The sequence below is a fragment of the Cavia porcellus genome, unplaced genomic scaffold (assembly GCF_034190915.1).
Source record: "Cavia porcellus strain 051 isolate PalLab524CR breed Dunkin Hartley unplaced genomic scaffold, mCavPor4.1 scaffold_29, whole genome shotgun sequence".
Taxonomy (NCBI): Eukaryota; Metazoa; Chordata; class Mammalia; order Rodentia; family Caviidae; genus Cavia; species Cavia porcellus.
In genome coordinates, this window is record NW_026947512.1 from 16,824,399 (window position 1) to 16,843,608 (window position 19,210).

Below are 19,210 nucleotides of genomic sequence, written 5' to 3' on the forward strand. Positions count from 1 at the left end.
CTGCTTGGCTACAGCACTGATCTGTTCTCCCGGACCCTGTCTGCAGCTGTGAGGCACCTTCACCCTACTCTTTCTTACAACTTCCTCCCTCTTGAACGGCTGGACCTGGGGCCTTTGGAGGAAGGAAGGGGGGAGGTCAGAGAAGTGCTTTCTCTCTTGGACTGGAATTGTCACAAGATGGCTGCCTACTCTTCGGCCAGTTAATGTCTCTGCGCTTCCAGGGCTGTGTTCTTGGTGGTCCCCCTGTGGACACAAGCAGGAGGCATCTCCTCTTATGGGCAGCACTTCTCCGCCCTGTGTCCCAGAAGTCCCCCCTTCCAGATGTGCACAGTAGAGCCTCAGTGCCACTTCTAGGACTCTTCCTGGACGCTCATACAATGCTCCTGGGCCAGGCTTCCACTCAGGAGGCCACATCCAGTGCCAGCAAAGTGCTCGCCCGTCCTAGGCCTGCCAGGTGACTTTCTAATCCTCACCAGCATTGTGCCCTGGGCTCCTAGGAGCTCGCCAGCCCCTGGGATCAGCTGTCTTCTGGGGATCAGCTGATCCCCAGTGTCTTCTACATCCTGGACACATCTTTCAGGGTTCCCATGAGAGGGGTCTTGCTGAAAGGCGACCAGGCTTAGCATTCTAAAGGCTTCTCCCAAAAGCACAAGGAACCTCTTCTTTCTCATTCTTTTCACCCTGTGTGTCATTAATCTTGGTCAGGGGACCTGTGGTAGGAAGCAAAAGAATCATGACCCTGGGGTCACACCTCCTTATGCCAGAATGCAACATGGTGGCATCCTGGAGCCCCAGTGAGTGCTCTGTCAACATCTAATAATGTTTATGAATGTGAACCCCGAAACTCAGAGGGATCTGGGGCCATGCCCTGCGCACCCAAGAGTGCGCTAAGACCAAGGCACATTCTTCTGCATCCAGCAGCCGTGTCCTTTCCATGGCACCATGCACCCTACTTGTGCTATACATCACCTAATGGATCCCAGCAGAATGCCAGGGGGCCTCAGCTGCACCTCTCAAACTCCAGCAGAGTGCATTTACCTAAAGCCCTTAAAATAAAACTGAGGTCATCGAGCCTGTGCGACTAGCTTCTCAGCAGGTATTTATAGACCTCTGCTGTGTGGGAACTGCAGTGGGGCCTGCAGGGGCATGTCAGGGAGGAAGAGAAAGAGATAGGCACTCCTCAATCTACAATGGGGTTGCATTGCCATGAACCACCCAAAGTGGAAAGTACCACCAGGCGAAAATGCTTCTGACACCTCTCAGCTTAGTCTTGCTGACCTTCAACCTGCTCAGGACAAGAGCACAAGCCCATGGCTAGGCCAGGTCACCTCGCACAAACCACTCCTGTCCCTAAGAGTTGAACATCTGTGTGCACACACAGGTGAACATTCTACAGACATGAGGCAAAAAAACACAAAGCACAATATCAAAACAATGCTGGCCACACCGTCCACCGGAGAGAGCCAGTCGTCTGCCCTCATGATGTGTGGCCGACCCAAGCTGCAGTGTGACAGCCTCCTGCCACATATCACAACTGGAGTAAGATCAAACTCCCAGCTGAGGTTCACAGTGTGCCGCAGTAAAGTCACCACCCCACAACCGGGAAGTAAAAACACACTCACCTAAGAGGAGGGAGAAATCCCACTAAGCTCCTGCTGATGAGCAGTTGATTGAACTTTTACCCCGGAGACAGATGTCTGAGGCTGATCAAGGATGGCTTCCTGTGGGAGGGAAAGTCAGAGGGAGGGTGTTTTGATGAGCAAGACTTGAGGGAGAAGGCATGAGGGGCCAGCCTGGCAACAAGAGGGGTGAGTTCTGACCCGAGGTGGAGGGATGGGAATGTCAGCCCAGTGGGAACCAAGTTTAAAAGGCTAAAACATCAGGCCTGGTGTTTGGATTAGCTCCTTTGGAGGGGCACTGTTTATTATTTTGTACTTTTAACAGAGATCATCGTTACAAAATGGCCTCTTGGAAACCCTCCCTGGTCTGCACTTGCCCTTGGCTTCTGTAACTGTATCACCTTTCAGTCAGAGGGCAGATATTTCACTCCACCTTGGGATGTGTGTCTGTATGTTTGACTATGCTTAGAGTTAGAATCAGGGCCATTTCTACCCATTAGCTTAATGTCTACACAGAATGCATGGCCATTGCTTTCCACATATTTATTAATAGTAACCACGATCTGTGTCACTTACTTGAAAGCAGTGGACTCAGTGTTTTCTAAATTGAGCATCCTTTGTGCCTGTAGAATTTAAGAACAGCCCAGCATGGTAGTAGATGCCCATAATCCCAGCACTCTGGGAGGCTGAGGCAGGGAGATTGCAAGTTTAAGCCCAGTCTGGTCCACGTAACAACTTAACAAGACTCTGTCCTAAAATTTAAAAAATGGAAAGAAGGGTAGGAAATGTAGCTCAGTGCAAAGTTCAATTCCCAGTACTGAATGACTGAATAAACAAATGAAAGAATTATAAAAGAAGTCAGATACAGGGACTTGCTAGCTAGCAGCCTGAGTCTGAGTCCCAGAGATACAACCTATTGGCTCTATGACTTTAAATGAATCCATTAAGACTCTTTTGATTTCTTCATCCACAGAAAAATTTTATGTAAGCATGAGCATTCTTTTTATGACTACTTAACAGATCAATAAGAGAAGCTCTGAGCTGAGTAACTTGCCCAAGGTCATACAACTCATCAGCAAAAGGGCTGAGGTTTGGCCTGGAGAGCCTGCCAGGGCCGTCCACCACCGTCCGCTCAGCCTTGGGGAAGACGAGGAGGATGAAAGCGTGCACAGCACTTGTGTGGAAAGGCTGGCAGGGAGACGGACGAAGTCCCATCCAACTGGGACCTCAAGGACTGTAACCAGAGAAGCCAGGAATGCGATGACAGGGATGCAAAAAGAAGGAAGGAAATCTTTCCTTTTCCTCCATTCCATTCTGGTCCCACCATCCTGGTCCTGGCTGCACTCCCCAGCTACCCCAGTCTCTTCTGCATCAGCTTCCTCTCCTTCGCCTTGCCCACTCCTGGGTGATGTGTCCTCCACCCCCTCACATGCAGGTGCTTTGCTCAACTCCTCTCTCTTCTTGGCACTTCCTTCCTCCCTACTGGCTATCAAGGAGCTCCAGGGCTTCAAGACTTTCACAAATGCATGCTGCCCTCCTTGTCCCTTCAGTCATACTCACCAGAAGATGTGTTCCCAGTGCACACTGGAGATCAGAAGTAACTCATGTTTGTTAGCAGCTGAGTACAGGATTTGATAACTAGCCTAGTAGCTGGGTGAATGAATGCACACATACATAACTAAAATATATCTTTAGCCATACACAGATGTACTCAGGGATAGCACATCTACATGAATCTAGACTTACAAGGTCAAGTCAGCCAACCAGCCCTGTCTAGTGCCTGGGTACAAAGCATGGGGACAAGTGGTGATTGATACCTTGAAGGATGTTCTTTCCTCCACTGTCCATCTACACAAGTTCTCTAAAGTTCTCCAAAAGCACAGAGGCACAGGGTCCAGCAAAGCACATGAGCTACCTGGCCTCTTATGTCACTACTTTGCTGTAGATGAATGAATAAATGAATGAATGATACAAATGAATAAATGAGCTCTCTAGACTGTAAATCCAGCATTTTCTATACCACTGCAGGAGATTTGTGGGTTTCCCTTAGAGCTCTAAAACATGTTATCCTCTGTGTCTCTGAAGCACATATGCATGCACACACACACACACACACACACACACACACACATCAACTCAATTTGTGAAAGACAAATTTGTAGCCCATCCCCTAAAAGAAGGCCACTTAGCACACCAAGAAAAGTCAGAGTAGATATTTTCCAGATATCTGATATGTCAGAGTGGGTAAGATGTCTAAGTCTCAGATGGTTGAAAAGGAGAACCGAGAGGCAGTTGAGGAGATACGTTCCCTGGTGTTTGCTGGGGACCAAGATTCTGTTTTGCCACATGAAGCCCTGGTGGCTTTTTTTTTTTTTTTTTTTTTTGCATATTCAGAATTATACAATGGCTCTGGAGGAGAAATGGGGCTCATCTGAGACCAGTGATGAGCTGAGTCTTTCCTTTCCTGTGTGCCTGGCCATTGCTGGGGTGGACTGTAGGAAACTCTGGGCCTCGGGCAGGATCCAGTCTGATTTTATCCTCCCTTTATAACGACAGCCTGGGAACCCCAGCCTGGGATCCTTCACACTGCTCTGGTGGGTTCTGGGGAAGGTATCACGGCTGGCAAACAAGTAAACCAGGAATGATGGAGAACTGAAAGTGCGTGCCAAAGACCATGCGTATCTGCATCGGAGTAGGAAGTAGTTGGGCACCACGAGATAAGAACGAATTTGGCTAGGAAGTAATGCCAGAGACATTCTCCTTTATGGTCCTTCTCGGGAACGGTGCTGTCCTACAGACTCCACTATTGTAAAAGGATCCTACCAGACACAAACTCCCTCAGTCTCCATCTACAGCGGTACTGCAGTTAGCTTTTACCTTCCACTTAGTCAACAGTAAGGTGCTCTTACCCCCATCCCTGACCAGCCTCCTTGGGCTCCTTCCCCTGATGATTTCTGCCTTAACCCTCAGGTCCCTAAGCTAAAGGCATAGAAAGTGTTTCCATGTTCAAAAAAGACTTTAGGGTTCACTGAGCTCCAAAATCCTTCTCTTATGTTCTGGTGACTGAAAAGCAGGGACCCCAAAATCAAGGCAGGGCCCAGAAAGTAGGGTCTACTAGACAGGTACCAGCTATTAGGTATAGTCAGGCTCCACTGGCCTGCAGGTTGGATGTGGCCCTGCATTGTCAGGGGCCTCATCAGAACCACTGCAGACAAATAGCCAGTGTGGGATGTGGGAGAGGAAATAGCTGGGCAAAGGGGTGTCATTGCCTCCTTACTCCAATTTCTTTCACCACCTTTCCCCTTCCTGGGGTACGTGAGTCAGTGCTGGCCAAAAGGAGCTGTGTGGGACCCTGCTAATCCCAGGCATCTGGCTCCCAGGTGAGAGATCTGTTTTAGTTATTTCTTAGGCCCTATTTCCCAAATCCTTCTCATCCCTCATTTCCTATCCCACCTGCATTTCCTAACTGAATAAATCCACCGTTGTCATGGAGACAACATAGTATCAGCATCTCTGCTTCTCTGCAGATCCTTCCAAAATCCCAAACTAGAAGAGCCCTACATCTGCCTCCCTAATATTTTTGGCATGGAAGTCCTGTTTGAGAAAATTCCATGGTACTAGGAATGTCTGCTTTGCCTACTGGGCTTCCTACTGTATTGTGTTTTTCTGTTACCTAACTTTTACCTTCATTTTTAGGGCTCTTGTTATAATTTGACATTTTCCAGCTTGGGTCTTAGGTTTCAACGCGCATACACACACACACACACACACACACACACACATACAGCATTGAGATCATGTCAGAAATGAAAACAGTAGTCTGAGAGCTGGACTGCTTTTCATGCACAGGCAAACAGGGTTCTCCCCAAATGACAGGCACGCAATCCCTGCCCAGAGAGGCCAGACAGATGGCTCAGGTCATTGGCCAATGCAGAGTCTGGGCCTGGGCCCCCTGCAGGTTTGCATGCAAACACTGCCTGTTGAGTGGGGTCTGCCTTGAGCACAGTAACGACCCCTGTGGAACCTCAGCTGTGTGCACAGCTTTGTGAACCAATCTCACAGTACCTGAAGACAACTCTGTGAATCTGACCTCAACAGTCACCATTTTACAGGGGGAAATGGGAACCATAGATGGTCCAGTAACTCAGTCCATGCCATCAGCTGATAAGCACAGAACTGGATTTAAAATGAGGATGGTCCACATCAGAGTATGCCTCTCAGTCAGTGCCCAGTACAGGTTCTATCTGGAAACTGGCTCAGAAATCAATTCTAAGACAGCCTGAGGCTGATCTGAACCCTGGCCACCATGGGTCCAGGAGACTGTAAATGAGCGGCCCTGCCCACCCCACATCCAAAGACTGCATTGCTCTGTGTAGGACGAGCAGCATCTTTCCACGTTGTTCTCTCCCCTTTGACTCCAGCAAGACCTCTGTTGGGCTTTATGAATGAGGGGAGAAAAACATCTTTGAAAACTTCAACCAACTTTGGACTCCCTTTCTGAGTAATAGATAGCTTTAATTACTCTGAATTACTCAGCCACTCTCCACTTATCCCCCAAGTCATTAAAAATAGATTTCCTCTTTGAACTCCACTCCTCCCTCAGGTCTTCAGATAGTGAGTAGTGCTGAGGACAGAGCCTGGGGTCAGCGTCCAGCCAGGAGGCCGAATGTTACATCAGCTGCAATCACAGCCTCTGGAAATGAGACATTTGCAGGGGTTTCATGCCTCCTTTTAATAAAAATGATCCCGTGACTGTCACCACTTAGATGAGTAGGAGGATGAAACAGTGCCTGGTTTTTGAAGGTTTGGGGCTCTGGACAGGACCATAGATTTGTAAGAAAACAGATCCAACCCTGGATCTGTAAGCAAGAATGAGTAAGCAAGAATGAGCTCTGTAGTTTGTTCTGGAAACTGGTTCATAGGGAAGAGCCACACTGACAGTGTGGGCTCAGAATTCCCGCTCCCTGGGACAGTGTGACAGGCGGGGCTGTCTCCGTTTTGATGATAAGGAAATAGAGACCAGAAGCAGTTAAGAGGTGCACCCAGAGCCACAGCTTATTGCCGGCAAGGCTGGGACAAAAGCTCTGCTCACTCCACCACTGGGCTACGCAAACAGAGGGCTCAGCAGCCTATAGATGACCCAGTGGAGCCCTTGGAGCTTACTCACAGCCTCTCCTTTTATGCTTCAGGTCCTAGTCCACTTCCAAAACAGTCCAGTGGGGAATCTTCCACTACCCACCCTACCATTGTCGGCCTGTTTCTTCACCTTCTGGTATCACCTCTTGGTCTCTGTCTGGATCCTGAGTCACCTGCTAAAGTATTGTTAGAAAACACAGCAGAGAAAATGAGCTGAGAGATGTGAAGCAGTCAGGCAGGTGAACCCCATATCAGAGGCTGACAGCCAGCCCAGTGCTGGTGTGTGGGAAGAAGAAAGGTGACACTGACTGCCAGCCACCGGGCAAGGGGCTTAGCCAAGGGGATGTGGCCCAAGGCATGTTGAGAGAAGGGCTTCCCCTGACAGTGCCCTTTGGCTTCTGTGACAGAGAATCAGACTAGGGCTGGGGGATGAGACTGGGTCTCCCTGACATACAGTCCATATGTTTCTCTCTACGCTGATTCTGACCTATGGCCACCCTCCATGGGAGGAAGAGAATAGAGCCCAAAGCTCCCAGGATAATCACCCTCCAGCCTCTCTATGCTGGTTGCACCCACTGGGTGAAGGGCTGATGAGACTCTGGCCAAGCTATGCAGAGGAACCATTCCTTCCATCAACTAACAGCTCCTGGGTCCTGAGAACTTAACTACCTGCAAGTTGCCTCCAGTCCACTGAACCCCACCCTGGACTTGCCTTAGATATGTCCCAGCTGCTCTCTTAGAACTAGTCCCATAAGCAGCATTTCCTTCCCCAACCCCACAACAAGAGACCATCCAGTTTGCTAGAGAAAAGTAAATGACCCCTGTTTATGGTTGATACATTGTGGCAACTTGAGAAGTTTAGAAGTGTAAGCAACCCAGCAGGAAGCCAGGGTCCTTATTTTGTAAACATCCTTATCCTGTTTAAGAGGAGGGAAAAGAGATTTTTGCCCTGGGGTGGGCGTGGCCTGTGTACAATATAACTAAGGAAAAGGGGGTGCTCTTCCCCTGCTTTTGCTCTTGTTTTTCTGTCTTCTGCTGCCTTGAAGTGTTGCCCCTATACCATGTCACCCTGCTTTGGAACCAGATGATTATAGACCAAAGCTTCCACAGAATGTTAGTTAAATAAACTTTTCCTTCCTTCATTTTGGGCTTCAAATATTTAGTTTCAGCCACAAAAGAAAAGTAACAAAGACAGAATTTGGTACCAGAAGTGGGGTCATTGCTGTGACTGTACCTGACCATGTAGTTCAAGAACTTTTAAAAATGGCTTGTGGGAAGAGTTTGGAGAGGTTCAGAGATGTCACCTAAAAAACTAGTACTGGAACACCTTAGGCTATTCTGTATGGGAGATTCTGGTCAGAGCTCAGCAGACCAAAAGGATGATTATAATCCTACCAGTAAAGGCCAGGCTCAAGAGGTTTCTGCTGAGAAAGACTGCCTTAGGTGTTGGATTCCAGATGATGTATGTTATGGTTTGGCAAAAAGTTTGTTTGTATTTTGCTCATATCCAGAGACTCTGTCTGAGACTAAGATGAAGGATAGAGGACTTACTGATCTGGAAAAAAAATTCAAAACAATCAAATATTGAGGCCGTGGCATGGCTGTTGCTGGGGGCCTTTAGCCAGATCTATGTTAAAATCAAGAACAAAGAGCCCAACAAAGATGATTTAAAACGTTGTGAGTTTGGCCCATGAAAGGTTTCAATAAAGCTATAGACTACAAAGATAGGACTAAAAATCTCAATTACTAAAAAAAAAATTTTTAATGGCCTAAAGGCATCACAAAAAACAAGTCTCAAACCTTTATAGCCTCAAAACTATAAAAATAAAAGACTTTGTTTTGAGGGAAAAGCCACAAAACACCATGTTCCAAAATGGCAACAGCATAAAAAAACTTATTCTGAATTGGATTCAGAGTGCCCAGCAATCCAGGCACTCAACCACTAAAGCCAGGTGAAAGGACAGCCTGACTACTGCTCCTTCTTCTGCCACCTTGAAGTATTGCCCTGTGCCATGCCATCCTATTTTGGAGCTAGCTGATTATAGACCAAAACCTCCATAGACCTTTAGCTAAATAAACCATTCCTTCCTTTATTCTGAGTGTAGATATTTTGTCTCCACAACAGAAAAATAACTAAGACAGATCCAACTCTGAATGGAGGGTGCTCCTCTCACTAGCCACATGCTGTGAGACCAGAGTCAAGACAGCCTTATGAGGCCTTAACTTCCTGATGGCCAGATGGGATCATACTATGTAGCAGTACCTGTTTTTTTCCTCCCTGGGAAGCTTTGCAGATCAAATGAGCACATGTGTGTGAAAGCATTTTGAAAATGCTAAAACCCTTTACCAGCACTGCGGGGGTGTGCTATTGATCTCTGTCCATATACAACCTAGGTGAGCCGCTCTCCTCTCTACCATCAGCTAGAGATGTCAATGGGTAGGTATCAGATGGACTCTCAAAAACAGATTTGGATTGGGGGAAAGGGAGAGAATGGGCCCAAAGTGCTACAGACTGGGTGGGCTGGCATGGAGGAAACACCAAGAGAAACCACAGTGGAACAGACAGAGGCCCCAGGAGCCAGTGCTACCAGCTTCAGCTGCTGTGAGCTTTATCCCTGGTGCTGGGACCAGAAGGCTGCTGATGAGACCAACTGCATGCTCCAGCCAGGCTGCCTGTGCCACCTCCCACCCCTACCACCTGGCCCCCAGCCACTGAGAAGGCCTCTGTTCCTCTCTGTGTGTCAGGAGCAGGCCACACATGCAGAGACAGGTGTACCATCTGGCAGGGGAGAACGGATTCCAGGGAAGCAGGGAATTAAATGCTCCATGTCTGAGGGGCTGCACTCCCTGGGGAGCAGCTTTGCCTTAGCCCTTCCTGCCTTCATGCTCTATGCTCACTTGTGTGTTTGTGAAAGAATCTGAAAGGCCTCTTGGACCCAGAGTGCTCCCACCAGGTGCTGAGGTGTGCACTACTTGTGCTCTGGCCCACAACTGTGCCTTGATTTTCCCTCCATGGTGGTGTCTATCCTGCTGTAAAGAGATCATCTATTTGCTTGCTTTTGTTCTCAGTAGAACCATGGGCTTCAGAAGGGCAGAAAATATCACCCCTGTGCCTAATGGAGGGTTTGGCACTATGTAAATGCTCAGTGAACGCGTAAGAATTGAGCAGCACCCAGGCACACTCTGTCTTTAGAACCCTGTGAGGTTTTCTACTCTCAGCTCAGTATTTCTCTGGAAAACTCCTCTGGAGGATCAGAACCATAGAGCGCTGTGTAGGTGTCCACACAGCCAGCAGAGAGGAAGCTCCAGTGCTCTGTCCCCACGCTCACCCAGCCTGGGCTTATGTGCTTATGCCCTGCATTGGGAGTGCTTCCATCTGAAGAGTGGTGTGTTTGCAGCTGTTGGCAGTGACCATCCAGAGCCCATGACCAGGATGAAAGTGTAAGCCATGGCCAGGACCGCAGAGGCATTTCTGGCTCCGCCCTGGGTGTCCCTGCCGTGTTCTTCAGGATCTTTGGGGCCAAGGCCAGTTCCAGTGTCTTCCTCAGTGACTCCTCTCCCTCAACCAATACTAACCAGGCAATGCCATCATCAAATATGGGCTCACACTATGTGGGCTGCCGCATGTGCCGAACTGACAGGGCAGTGGGGAGACCACCCCACTTTCAGCGAACGCCTGTGGAGTCCTTTCTGTTTGGAATCAGGCCAAGGAAGGCACCAGAGATGCGGGGCCCTGGGGCCAGAGGAGCCAACAGCACAGTATGAGTCACCTTTAATTAGGAGTATTTCTTAAGTAAATGACTTAATAGGACAGTTATATTCATTAGAGGTGTAATTACAAGACGTAAGATCAAGCAGAAAAGAATGTGGAGTACAAAGGCAGAATCCAGTGGGAGACAGCATTGTGGGTCCTGGAGAACCGAAGTGGGGAGCAAGAGAAGGACCTTGTCCCATTGTGTGACTCTCATCACTAGGTCCTCAGTCAGGCCAGCCACCTTCAGATTCCTGACCTCAGAGTGGATCAGGAGGAAGCCCCAGCCATAATTAAAATGCAATAATAATAAACAGACACTAATGAAAGAGTCACGGAGTGTCCCATTAAACTCTGAGTCAGCCCTGACAAAGCACCTCCTGCCTCCCTTGTGCAATGGACACCATCCAGGAGAAAGCACCATGACATCCTGGAGCTTCCAGAGACAGCACCATCTTGCCCCGTCCTCCAGCCAGTGTCTGACCGCCACCTGGGGCTGTGCAGCCTCTGGAGACCTAAACTTGATCTTTTACAGACTCCAGAGCCTCAAAATGAATAGAATCAAATTCTCCCAGAGCATAAAGTGATCTGAAAGTTCTATCGCTCTCCCCCGCATATCCCAAACTAGTATCATTTCCACCAAAGCTCCCAAGACAGGGTTTGATTCTGCTTCTTCCCACTCCTGTGGCCCAACATCTAAAAAGCTGTCCCAAAGCTGAGGTCATTTCTATCTGTGATTCTCAAACTTCAGCACACCACAGATGAGCTGGAGAGATGCCAACACCCATTTAGGGTGCCCAGCCCAGCTCTTCTGATGAGTGGGCCCTCGATTTTCCTGTCTGAAAAGCTCACTGGTAAGGTCTGCAGGGCTGGCCTGACGGCCACACCTTGGCAGCCATCACTCCCTGGAAGCCACAAGGCCACCTTTCTATGGAGGACATTCTTTTGGCCAAGCGGTAACAGGGTAGAGGGCTCAGAGACTCCATGATGCGCTCTGTCTTCCCTACCCTTCCTGCTTGAGCCCGAACCCTTGTCTTCTGGAGTCAGCATGGTAGCTGCCCTGTAAGACCCGATGCATACCCAGCCTGCCTGCGCTCTCGTCCTGGACACCGGTGTCCAGCAGCAATAAACTGCCAGCTGCAGACCTGAGCTGCATGTGTGGTTTTCACTTTGTGCTCAGCTAAAATGGGCTTCATTCCAAAAAAAAAAAGTAAGAAAAAACAATTTTTATGTAACTTATCATATACAGCATGGTATCTTTGAAAATGTTAATAATGAATTTTAATGTGATATTTTATTTCTGTTCTTTTCCACTCTAAATCGTCCAAATGCAGTAAGTGCCATGCACTTACAGCACACCTCAGCTCGGCCAGTTCCTTTCAGATGCCCATGAGCACTGTAGGGCGGGTGGCTGTCACGCCAGAAGGGGCACACACAGAGGCAGTTTTTGTCTTCACTTTGCATTCTCTGATACCCCTTTAAATACGCTCTTAGGGTACCATCATTTTCTTGTTTTTATTGCTAGTCATTTTGCAAGTGGAAGGCAATGGCTGTGTTTTAATGGTGTTTTTTTTTATTCTCTTGAAGTGGGCTGTATGGAGGACATGATCAATGAGCAATGGTTGATGAATGAACATAGAAAGCCATGAATATAGGGACATCTGACTTTGAGGGTCCCCTCCCAGTCACTGTGACATTTCTTTCCTCTGGTCTATGCATGGCTATTAGATCGCAGAGAGGAGAATGAGTCTAGTGGCAGAATCCTCCCTGCTATAAGTTTCCTGTTTCACTTTAGTCTTTAACTCGGTGCAAAAAAAAAAAAAAAAAAAAATCCCACCAAGAGGGCCCAGGAAACAGGAAAAATAGTTGTGCTGTTGGTTTCATGTTTGGAGAAGAACAGGGTTTCACTATCTCCATGGCACTTGGCGTGAAAGTGGGCTTTGTTGCTGGAGACACTGCACCCATTCAGGGCCCCCTTCCCCAGCTGCTGAGAGCCGGGCTGTGTTTTGACAGACGGGCCGAATGCAATGCAGACAGTTGTTTTAATTTCCAGCCAGATGCAGACATCACTCACAAGGAGCCTGAACGCCAAGAAAGGGAATGGGCACTGGACTGCTGCTCTCAGGCCTGGCTAGGCAAGTTGGAGGGGGTCAGCGGAAGCCCAGCAGGCAGGCAGCAAGGATCCCAAAGATCCGCAGGCTCCAGGGAGGAACCTCCAGCAGGCCCCTGTCCAAAAGGTGCTGTTGTAGCCCTCCCAGCCCATGAGCAGAGCATGGGAAAGGCCATGAGAAATCAGTCAGTAGTAGTGATGGCTGGACATTCTTTCAACTGTCAAGTCACCAAGGTCAGAAATCAGGCTGGCCTCAGAGAGTAGATAAGCTATGAGAAGTAGAATCCTGGACTGTCTGAATTTGACAGGGGAATCCAGCCTTTGAGGGTGGAGATGCTTTTCATAGCATGGCAGAAAAACGTCACCTTGACTGTAGATGCCTCCCAGTAGTGGGTGTCCTTTGGGCAGCATTTGGCAGCCTGGACTCTCTTGTGTTGAGCTTTTCCAAGAACTCTTTACTCATGGCCCTACTGCCACCAGACTAAGCCTGTCAGACACTGGAAAGAGCCTAGGGACACCTTGAGACTCCTCCCCTGTGGGCTAAGTAGTGTCTGAAGTCCATCAGCTGCACTTAGAGATCTCATCTGGACATCACACCATCCTGGCCACCTTCTGGGAAGGATGCTGGGTTAAACAGTACTCCACAGGGAGGCTTCAGAGACCCTAGCTCAGAACTCCCCTGGGTGACCACCTCACTAGGTTCTGATGATGCATATTTGTCTGGGTCATGTCAGGTCCTTGAGCCATGACATCACCTACCAGGTTGCACATAGACTCATCTCAAACTCGCCTGTGCATTACACTTGGAGTGTTTTAAACCAGCCATCCCTCCAAATTATGCTTAGAGTATCCATTTCTTAAACCACATATCAAGACAGACTCTAATCCCACCTGCATTTCATCTTTTTATTATTGAAAGGAGTTAGGAGTACCTAGGGCTGATGGTGTACCTCATTTACAGGAAAGCCCGTGATGGGGTATGGTAAGCTGCGATGTGCTAAGGCTGGATAGGGCTCCTAACCCAAGCAGTAGGCTGGGCTCTGGCCTGAATGGTGCACACTCACCTTCAGTTTAGAATGAACCTGTCATGATTCCTTTTGCTCAGGATTACACTTCAGTTCGGAATGTCCTTTTAAGATATCTCGCACACTATGCCCTCAGCCCTTCCCTCCTAACAGTCCTAGACAACCTGCTGTCCACTACTGAGGCCCCCACACTTATACCAACCCCTTGCCACACACACACACAACCAGTACCAGGCTGAACAACTTTGTCTGCCATTCCCAACTTCTGTGAGCCACAGGGCCCCACAGCAGCATCTGTCTGTTCTCAGTGGTTTCCCTATTGCGTATCACCAGTGTCCCTGCAGAACTGACATCTAATAATCTCTGCTGAATGAAGAACATCAGGGTCCAGAGCCTCTCAGGAGGATGCCGTACAGGTGTCTACCATGCACTCTGTCCCGCTGTCCCTGCCAGAGGCAGCATGCTGCGTTGCTAGACCCCAGGTTACGTTTTCACCTGAGCTCACACATTCGGTAGGTGGGAGACCTCTGTGCCCCAGCGAATGAGAACCTATTTCTAGCCCAGCAGCCACCTGCTCCAGCCACAAACACACATAGCAAATGAGAGCCTGCAGTCCTCTGACTCCTTGCCTGGCCTTTCTGGTCACACATGGTGAAGGAGAGGGGGAGTTTGGCACCCCACCAGAAAGCCAGGAGTTTTCGAGGGTGGACCCCAGAGGGAGCAGAGGCTTCCTCTGCAGATTTTCACTTTCCAGGCAAGACAGAAGAGATGGGCAGCTCTTCTCTGTGGAGGTTCCCATGTAGCCAGATTTTTCAAAGGCTGGGAGATTCACTAGGGAAACTGAATACAGCCATAGGAGAAGGGATAATTGGATCCAGGTGGTATATTTGGTTGACTGTAAAGAGCCTGTGCCGTACTGTGACTATTCCTCGATGGGAAAAGTTTCTCCTTCTCTGCCCTTTTCAATGTGCTCTGCACAGGCAGGATGTCTCAGCCTGCGCCCAGCTGAAACCTCTTCAGTGATGCGTCTGTGTCACTCAATAGCCTTTCAACAGAGTTAACCATTTTCAGGACTTGCTCCAGCCTGCACAGCTCTGTGGAGCGCACTAGCAGCAGGCTTGGAGGATTTGCACCCCACTCTGGCAGACAGATTTTGCCTTCACCTTGAAAATGTATTCTGCTTCACCACACCTGACCCTCGCAGCAGAAGATAAGAGCCTGCATACCACTGAGGTGCTCCCGGCGTGGCCTTGCTAGGGGACGTGGCAAAGGTACACCTGGAAGTTGTCACAACTGACCCTCTGCGCTCCCTTTCCTCTCTCTGGCAGGTCACCAGGGTCCCCGTGGAATCATGCGAGCAGTACACGACTTGTGGGGAGTGCCTGAGCTCAGGGGACCCTCACTGTGGCTGGTGCACCCTGCACAACATGTAAGTTTGGGACATTCTGGAAGTAGGGATTGCAAAGATGGGGGTCTTTCCTGGTATGGGGCAGGACACCAGTTTTCAGAAAAAGGAAGGTCTCCTTCTTTTTTGAACAGGGATCCTTATTGTAGCACAAGAGAAGGGCAGGAAATGCAGTTACCATGGGCGCCTTCTCTCCATAAGCCATGCCCCTGCCACGGTCTTCTCAGCCTCGCTGAGCCGTAGGGCTGTTTCTCTGTGTTGCCGGGAGATCTCACCAGGGCAGCCGTGGAATCTCTCTAGGTTTTCCTTGAAACCTTGTGGCTGCTCCAGCCAAGGGCACGCAGACGTACTGCGCTGGTTGGGGAGGTTTGCTATCTGGCTAGCTGCCGTGTGACCCTAGATGAGTCCTCTGACAACTCCGAGCCTTCCTTTCTCTGCTGCTAAATAAGGAAAATGCCTATTTCACAGGTGAATTGTAAAGACTAAATGAAATAATAAGTGCTTTGGAAATAAGGAAGCCCAGAAGAGGCTACACAAATCAAAATAACTATTATGGACTCTCTACCCTTGGGAGGACCCTTCTGGCCTCATTATTTCATGATTCCAAGAAGTCCACATCTCACTCCAACTGGCCTCAGATCCCTATTCAGAGACATCCCCCATTGAATACCAGCTCAATAGATATGCAAAATCACACTTAAACTTCCTAATTCGAAGAGCCCCAGAGAGATTGAAAAGGGTGGAAACCGATAGGCAGGAGCTGGCTAGGAATTCTCTTGCCCAATGGAGTTGGAAACTCCATGGCCTGGTGCCAGCCAGCAGAACATCTCTGTGAAATGTGTGGAGTTTGGGGTGGAGGCGGAGGCAGAGGGCCAGAGTTCAGGGTCCTGCACAATAGCTCTTGGCTTCCAGCCTCTGCAGCAGGTGTTGGGAGGGTTTGGGAGGGAGGAAGGGAAGCTGGTGCTTCGCAGATGCAAAATCCGGACTGGATTTGATGCCACAAATGCTGGGTTCCAAGCATAGGTTTCAGAGGTAAGAGATTCCTCAAAAAGTGCTGCGAAAATGCTCCTGCAACCCAGTTTGTCTTTATGTGTATTAGGAAAGATTCAGAGGCTATGTGCTAGCACAGTGAACCCCAGAAATGACCTAAGGTGTAAATGTGGGTTCTCAGCAGTGAGGGTGACCCAGCAGCCAGCAGGAGAGTTTTTTAATCTCTGAAGAGCCTACAGCCCACTTGGCTCTGTATGAAGGTCTTGTACTGCTTGCCCTCTCACTCTGCAGTGGCCAGGTCAGCTGTGCCTCAAACTTCCTTTCCTTCCCGCCCCACCCCCCAACTTCTGGTGTCTGTGAAACTGCTCCCATGTAGAACACAGCAGAATTACAGGTCACTGGTAGGGATATCTGTTTCCCTAGCTTGTCCTAGCATCTATAAATGGTCAGTGATACTTTGGTCTCCCATCTACCCCAGACCACCCGATCATCTCCAGGATGAGGTCCCTGTGGCTTCTAGAATGGCAGAGCTTCTTCAGGAGAGCTCAGATGTCCTCTGTTCCCCCAACTGCTCACCTAGGATCCAAGAACCAACCCCCATCCAGGCACACTTCTCCCAGCCTCTCTGCCTGTCAAGGCACATGGGGAGCAAGAGTTTTGATGTTTATGCTCAGAGATTTCTACTGGCATGGTCATTTTCATCATCACCAGAACTTGTGCAATACCCTGCCACTGGCCACCACTAGTCTCCCCTGCCAAGAAGGTGCCCAGGAGCAAAGCTGGCCCAGCTCCAGGCCAGCAAGCCAGGTTCCTGGTGGAAGAAGAGGGCTGTGGGCCATGGCCGAAGGGCCTGTGGTCCAGGGGATTTGAAACTTTCCTGTCTCTTCTGTATGCCTTGCTCTTGCAAGTGTGTTATTGTCTCGGGGGCTATTTATCTCTGTTAGGGCTGTTGCCATAAATAGCATGATAAAAAAGAGCCATTTCAGTGAGTCAATGAGATAAAGGCTCCAGTCAAGAGCTCACTTTAGAGCTATCTTAAGGATTCACTTAAACCTCAATAATTCTTTTCTTTGACAGCATTCATATTTAGATCCATTATGTGCCTGGAAAGGAAGAGGGGGAGGAGCTTGGGGGAAACCCTGCTGGATCTGCAATCTTGCAGAGTCCCAGGGCTGTTTGGTTTGGAGCTTCATCAGCCCTGCAGCGTGCTTCACTGAGGGACACGGCAGGTGGCATCCCAAAGCTCCCATGTGGGAGCATAACTATGCCCACCTGCCATGTGTAGGCAGAGGAGCTGGAGCCAGGATGAAGACATCGGCAGGAGCAGCCACACAAGCTTTCTGACAGAGGCTGCCCTGGCCACAGCTCTGTGCCTGTCTCTGTCTCGAGGCATTATTTCACGACACAAACATTTATTTAAAATATTCCCTGTGACAGGTATAATATCCCAATGAATAAAACATAACTTGTGCCTTCAAAGAGCCATTAATCCACCCACGAGATCGTAGGCACGCTGCCCCACACAGCGAGCCCGTGCTCCTGTTTTCTAACTCCTTCTGGAGGAGAATGAAAGCTGGAACCATTGTAGGCACTGTGTTAGCATTACAGGCGCTTGCGCCAACGTGGCACCTGCTAAGTGCAGGGCTCTCACCTGCCCTGCTTCATTCAGCCTTGTTCTTCCCCAGCCCTGGGAGGTGGGCTCTTACCACCACTTTTGCCCTTCCACTGAGAACAGAGAGCCTAAGTAACTTGCCCAGGAGCACACAGAAGCAGTAGGCTTGGGGTGGGGCACAGCGCCCTGGCTCTGGAGTTCATATCTGAGTCCACAGCAGTGTTACAGTCCAAGGCCCCGAAACTTCTCTCGCTCTGTCTCAGTTTCCAACAGTACTGGCAAGAGTGTCTTTTCTACCTACACTGTACCCTTCTTTGTGCTGAGGAAGTGCTCCTTCCTCATGCTCTGTCCTTAGCTGCCTGTGACGTGTACCCCAGGGCATCCCCAGAGCCCTCTAGAGTCCACTGTAGGTCACCAGACAAGCCACAGGCCTCAGTGAAGCACACTCCTCTTATCCAGGGATGAAGCCAAACATGTGGGCCACAGGACTGACCTCTCATGAATCTATGTCTCCATCAGGTGCTCCCGCAGGGACAAGTGCCAACGATCCTGGGAACCAAATCGTTTTGCTGCCAGCATCAGCCATTGCATGAGCCTAGCAGTGCAGCCCAGCAGCATCTCCGTGTCTGAGCATAGCCAGAAGGTGGGTGACCCAATGGGCACCAGGGCACAGGGCATGCGCCTGGCAGATGTGTGCCTTAGCGCCTACACAACATCTGTGCACTGATCAGGCTTCAGCTACTCCAATGAAACTATGAATTCCTGAATAAAGGGTATCACTCACAAATCTGTTTTGTAAAACCAAATTTTGCCTTTAATGACAAGTTCCATGACATAATACAATCTAACACCAAATAACACTTTCTTTAATGCATGCTGTATTTGCACTCACCTACTTACTACATTCACTAAAGAGATCTGCAAGTTGTCTGTATGTCAATAGAAAGTCACTCTGTGCTTAAAGAGAATAAAAGAGACCTTAGCCATGTGTCATGATGCAACCCAAATACTCCACATCCTCAGGTCATAACCATTACATACATCATCCTGAAGGTCCTGGGAGCACTTACAAATGTTATCTGGTTAATGAACCTCCCACAAATGAGGCCCATTCACCCCCACCAGTAGCTTTCAACTCAAGAGCCAAGGGACCAAGCAGGGGAAGGGGTTGTACCTGGTTCCCCATGGATAGGAAACTGAGGCAGAGATTCAAGGACAAGCAAACACATGAAAAAGGCTGGATAACACCTGTTGGTGTGATCAAGAGAGCCACTACCAAGTGTTGGTAGGAATACAGAGGGAACCCTACCTACCCACAGCCCCTAGCTCAGAGAAGGCAGAAGTGTTATGCTGAGAACCCAAGGGCATTCCTCATCACCACAGGGAATCAGTAACATTTTTGCCTATTCAAATACCCCCTGGCCATGTATCATAATAACTGAGTATAAAATCATTGAAAAATGCACTGAACTCAGAGCAACATTTTGCCATTAGATATTTTCTCAGTTAACACGTGCTTCTGAAATTCTGCGATATTTTTAGCACTCAAAGAGCATCTTCAA

The 19,210-nt window shown here is 49.1% G+C and overlaps 1 protein-coding gene across 1 annotated transcript in view; it reads left to right on the forward strand.

The window, feature by feature from the left end:
- Positions 1–19,210, forward strand: part of Plxna2 (plexin A2) — a 193,335-nt gene that overhangs the window by 110,523 nt on the left and 63,602 nt on the right. The window contains exons 5-6 of the mRNA XM_003474768.5: positions 14,970–15,070; positions 18,168–18,291. Of these exons, the coding sequence (XP_003474816.3) occupies positions 14,970–15,070; positions 18,168–18,291 (225 nt within the window). The remainder of the gene's footprint in view (positions 1–14,969; positions 15,071–18,167; positions 18,292–19,210) is intronic.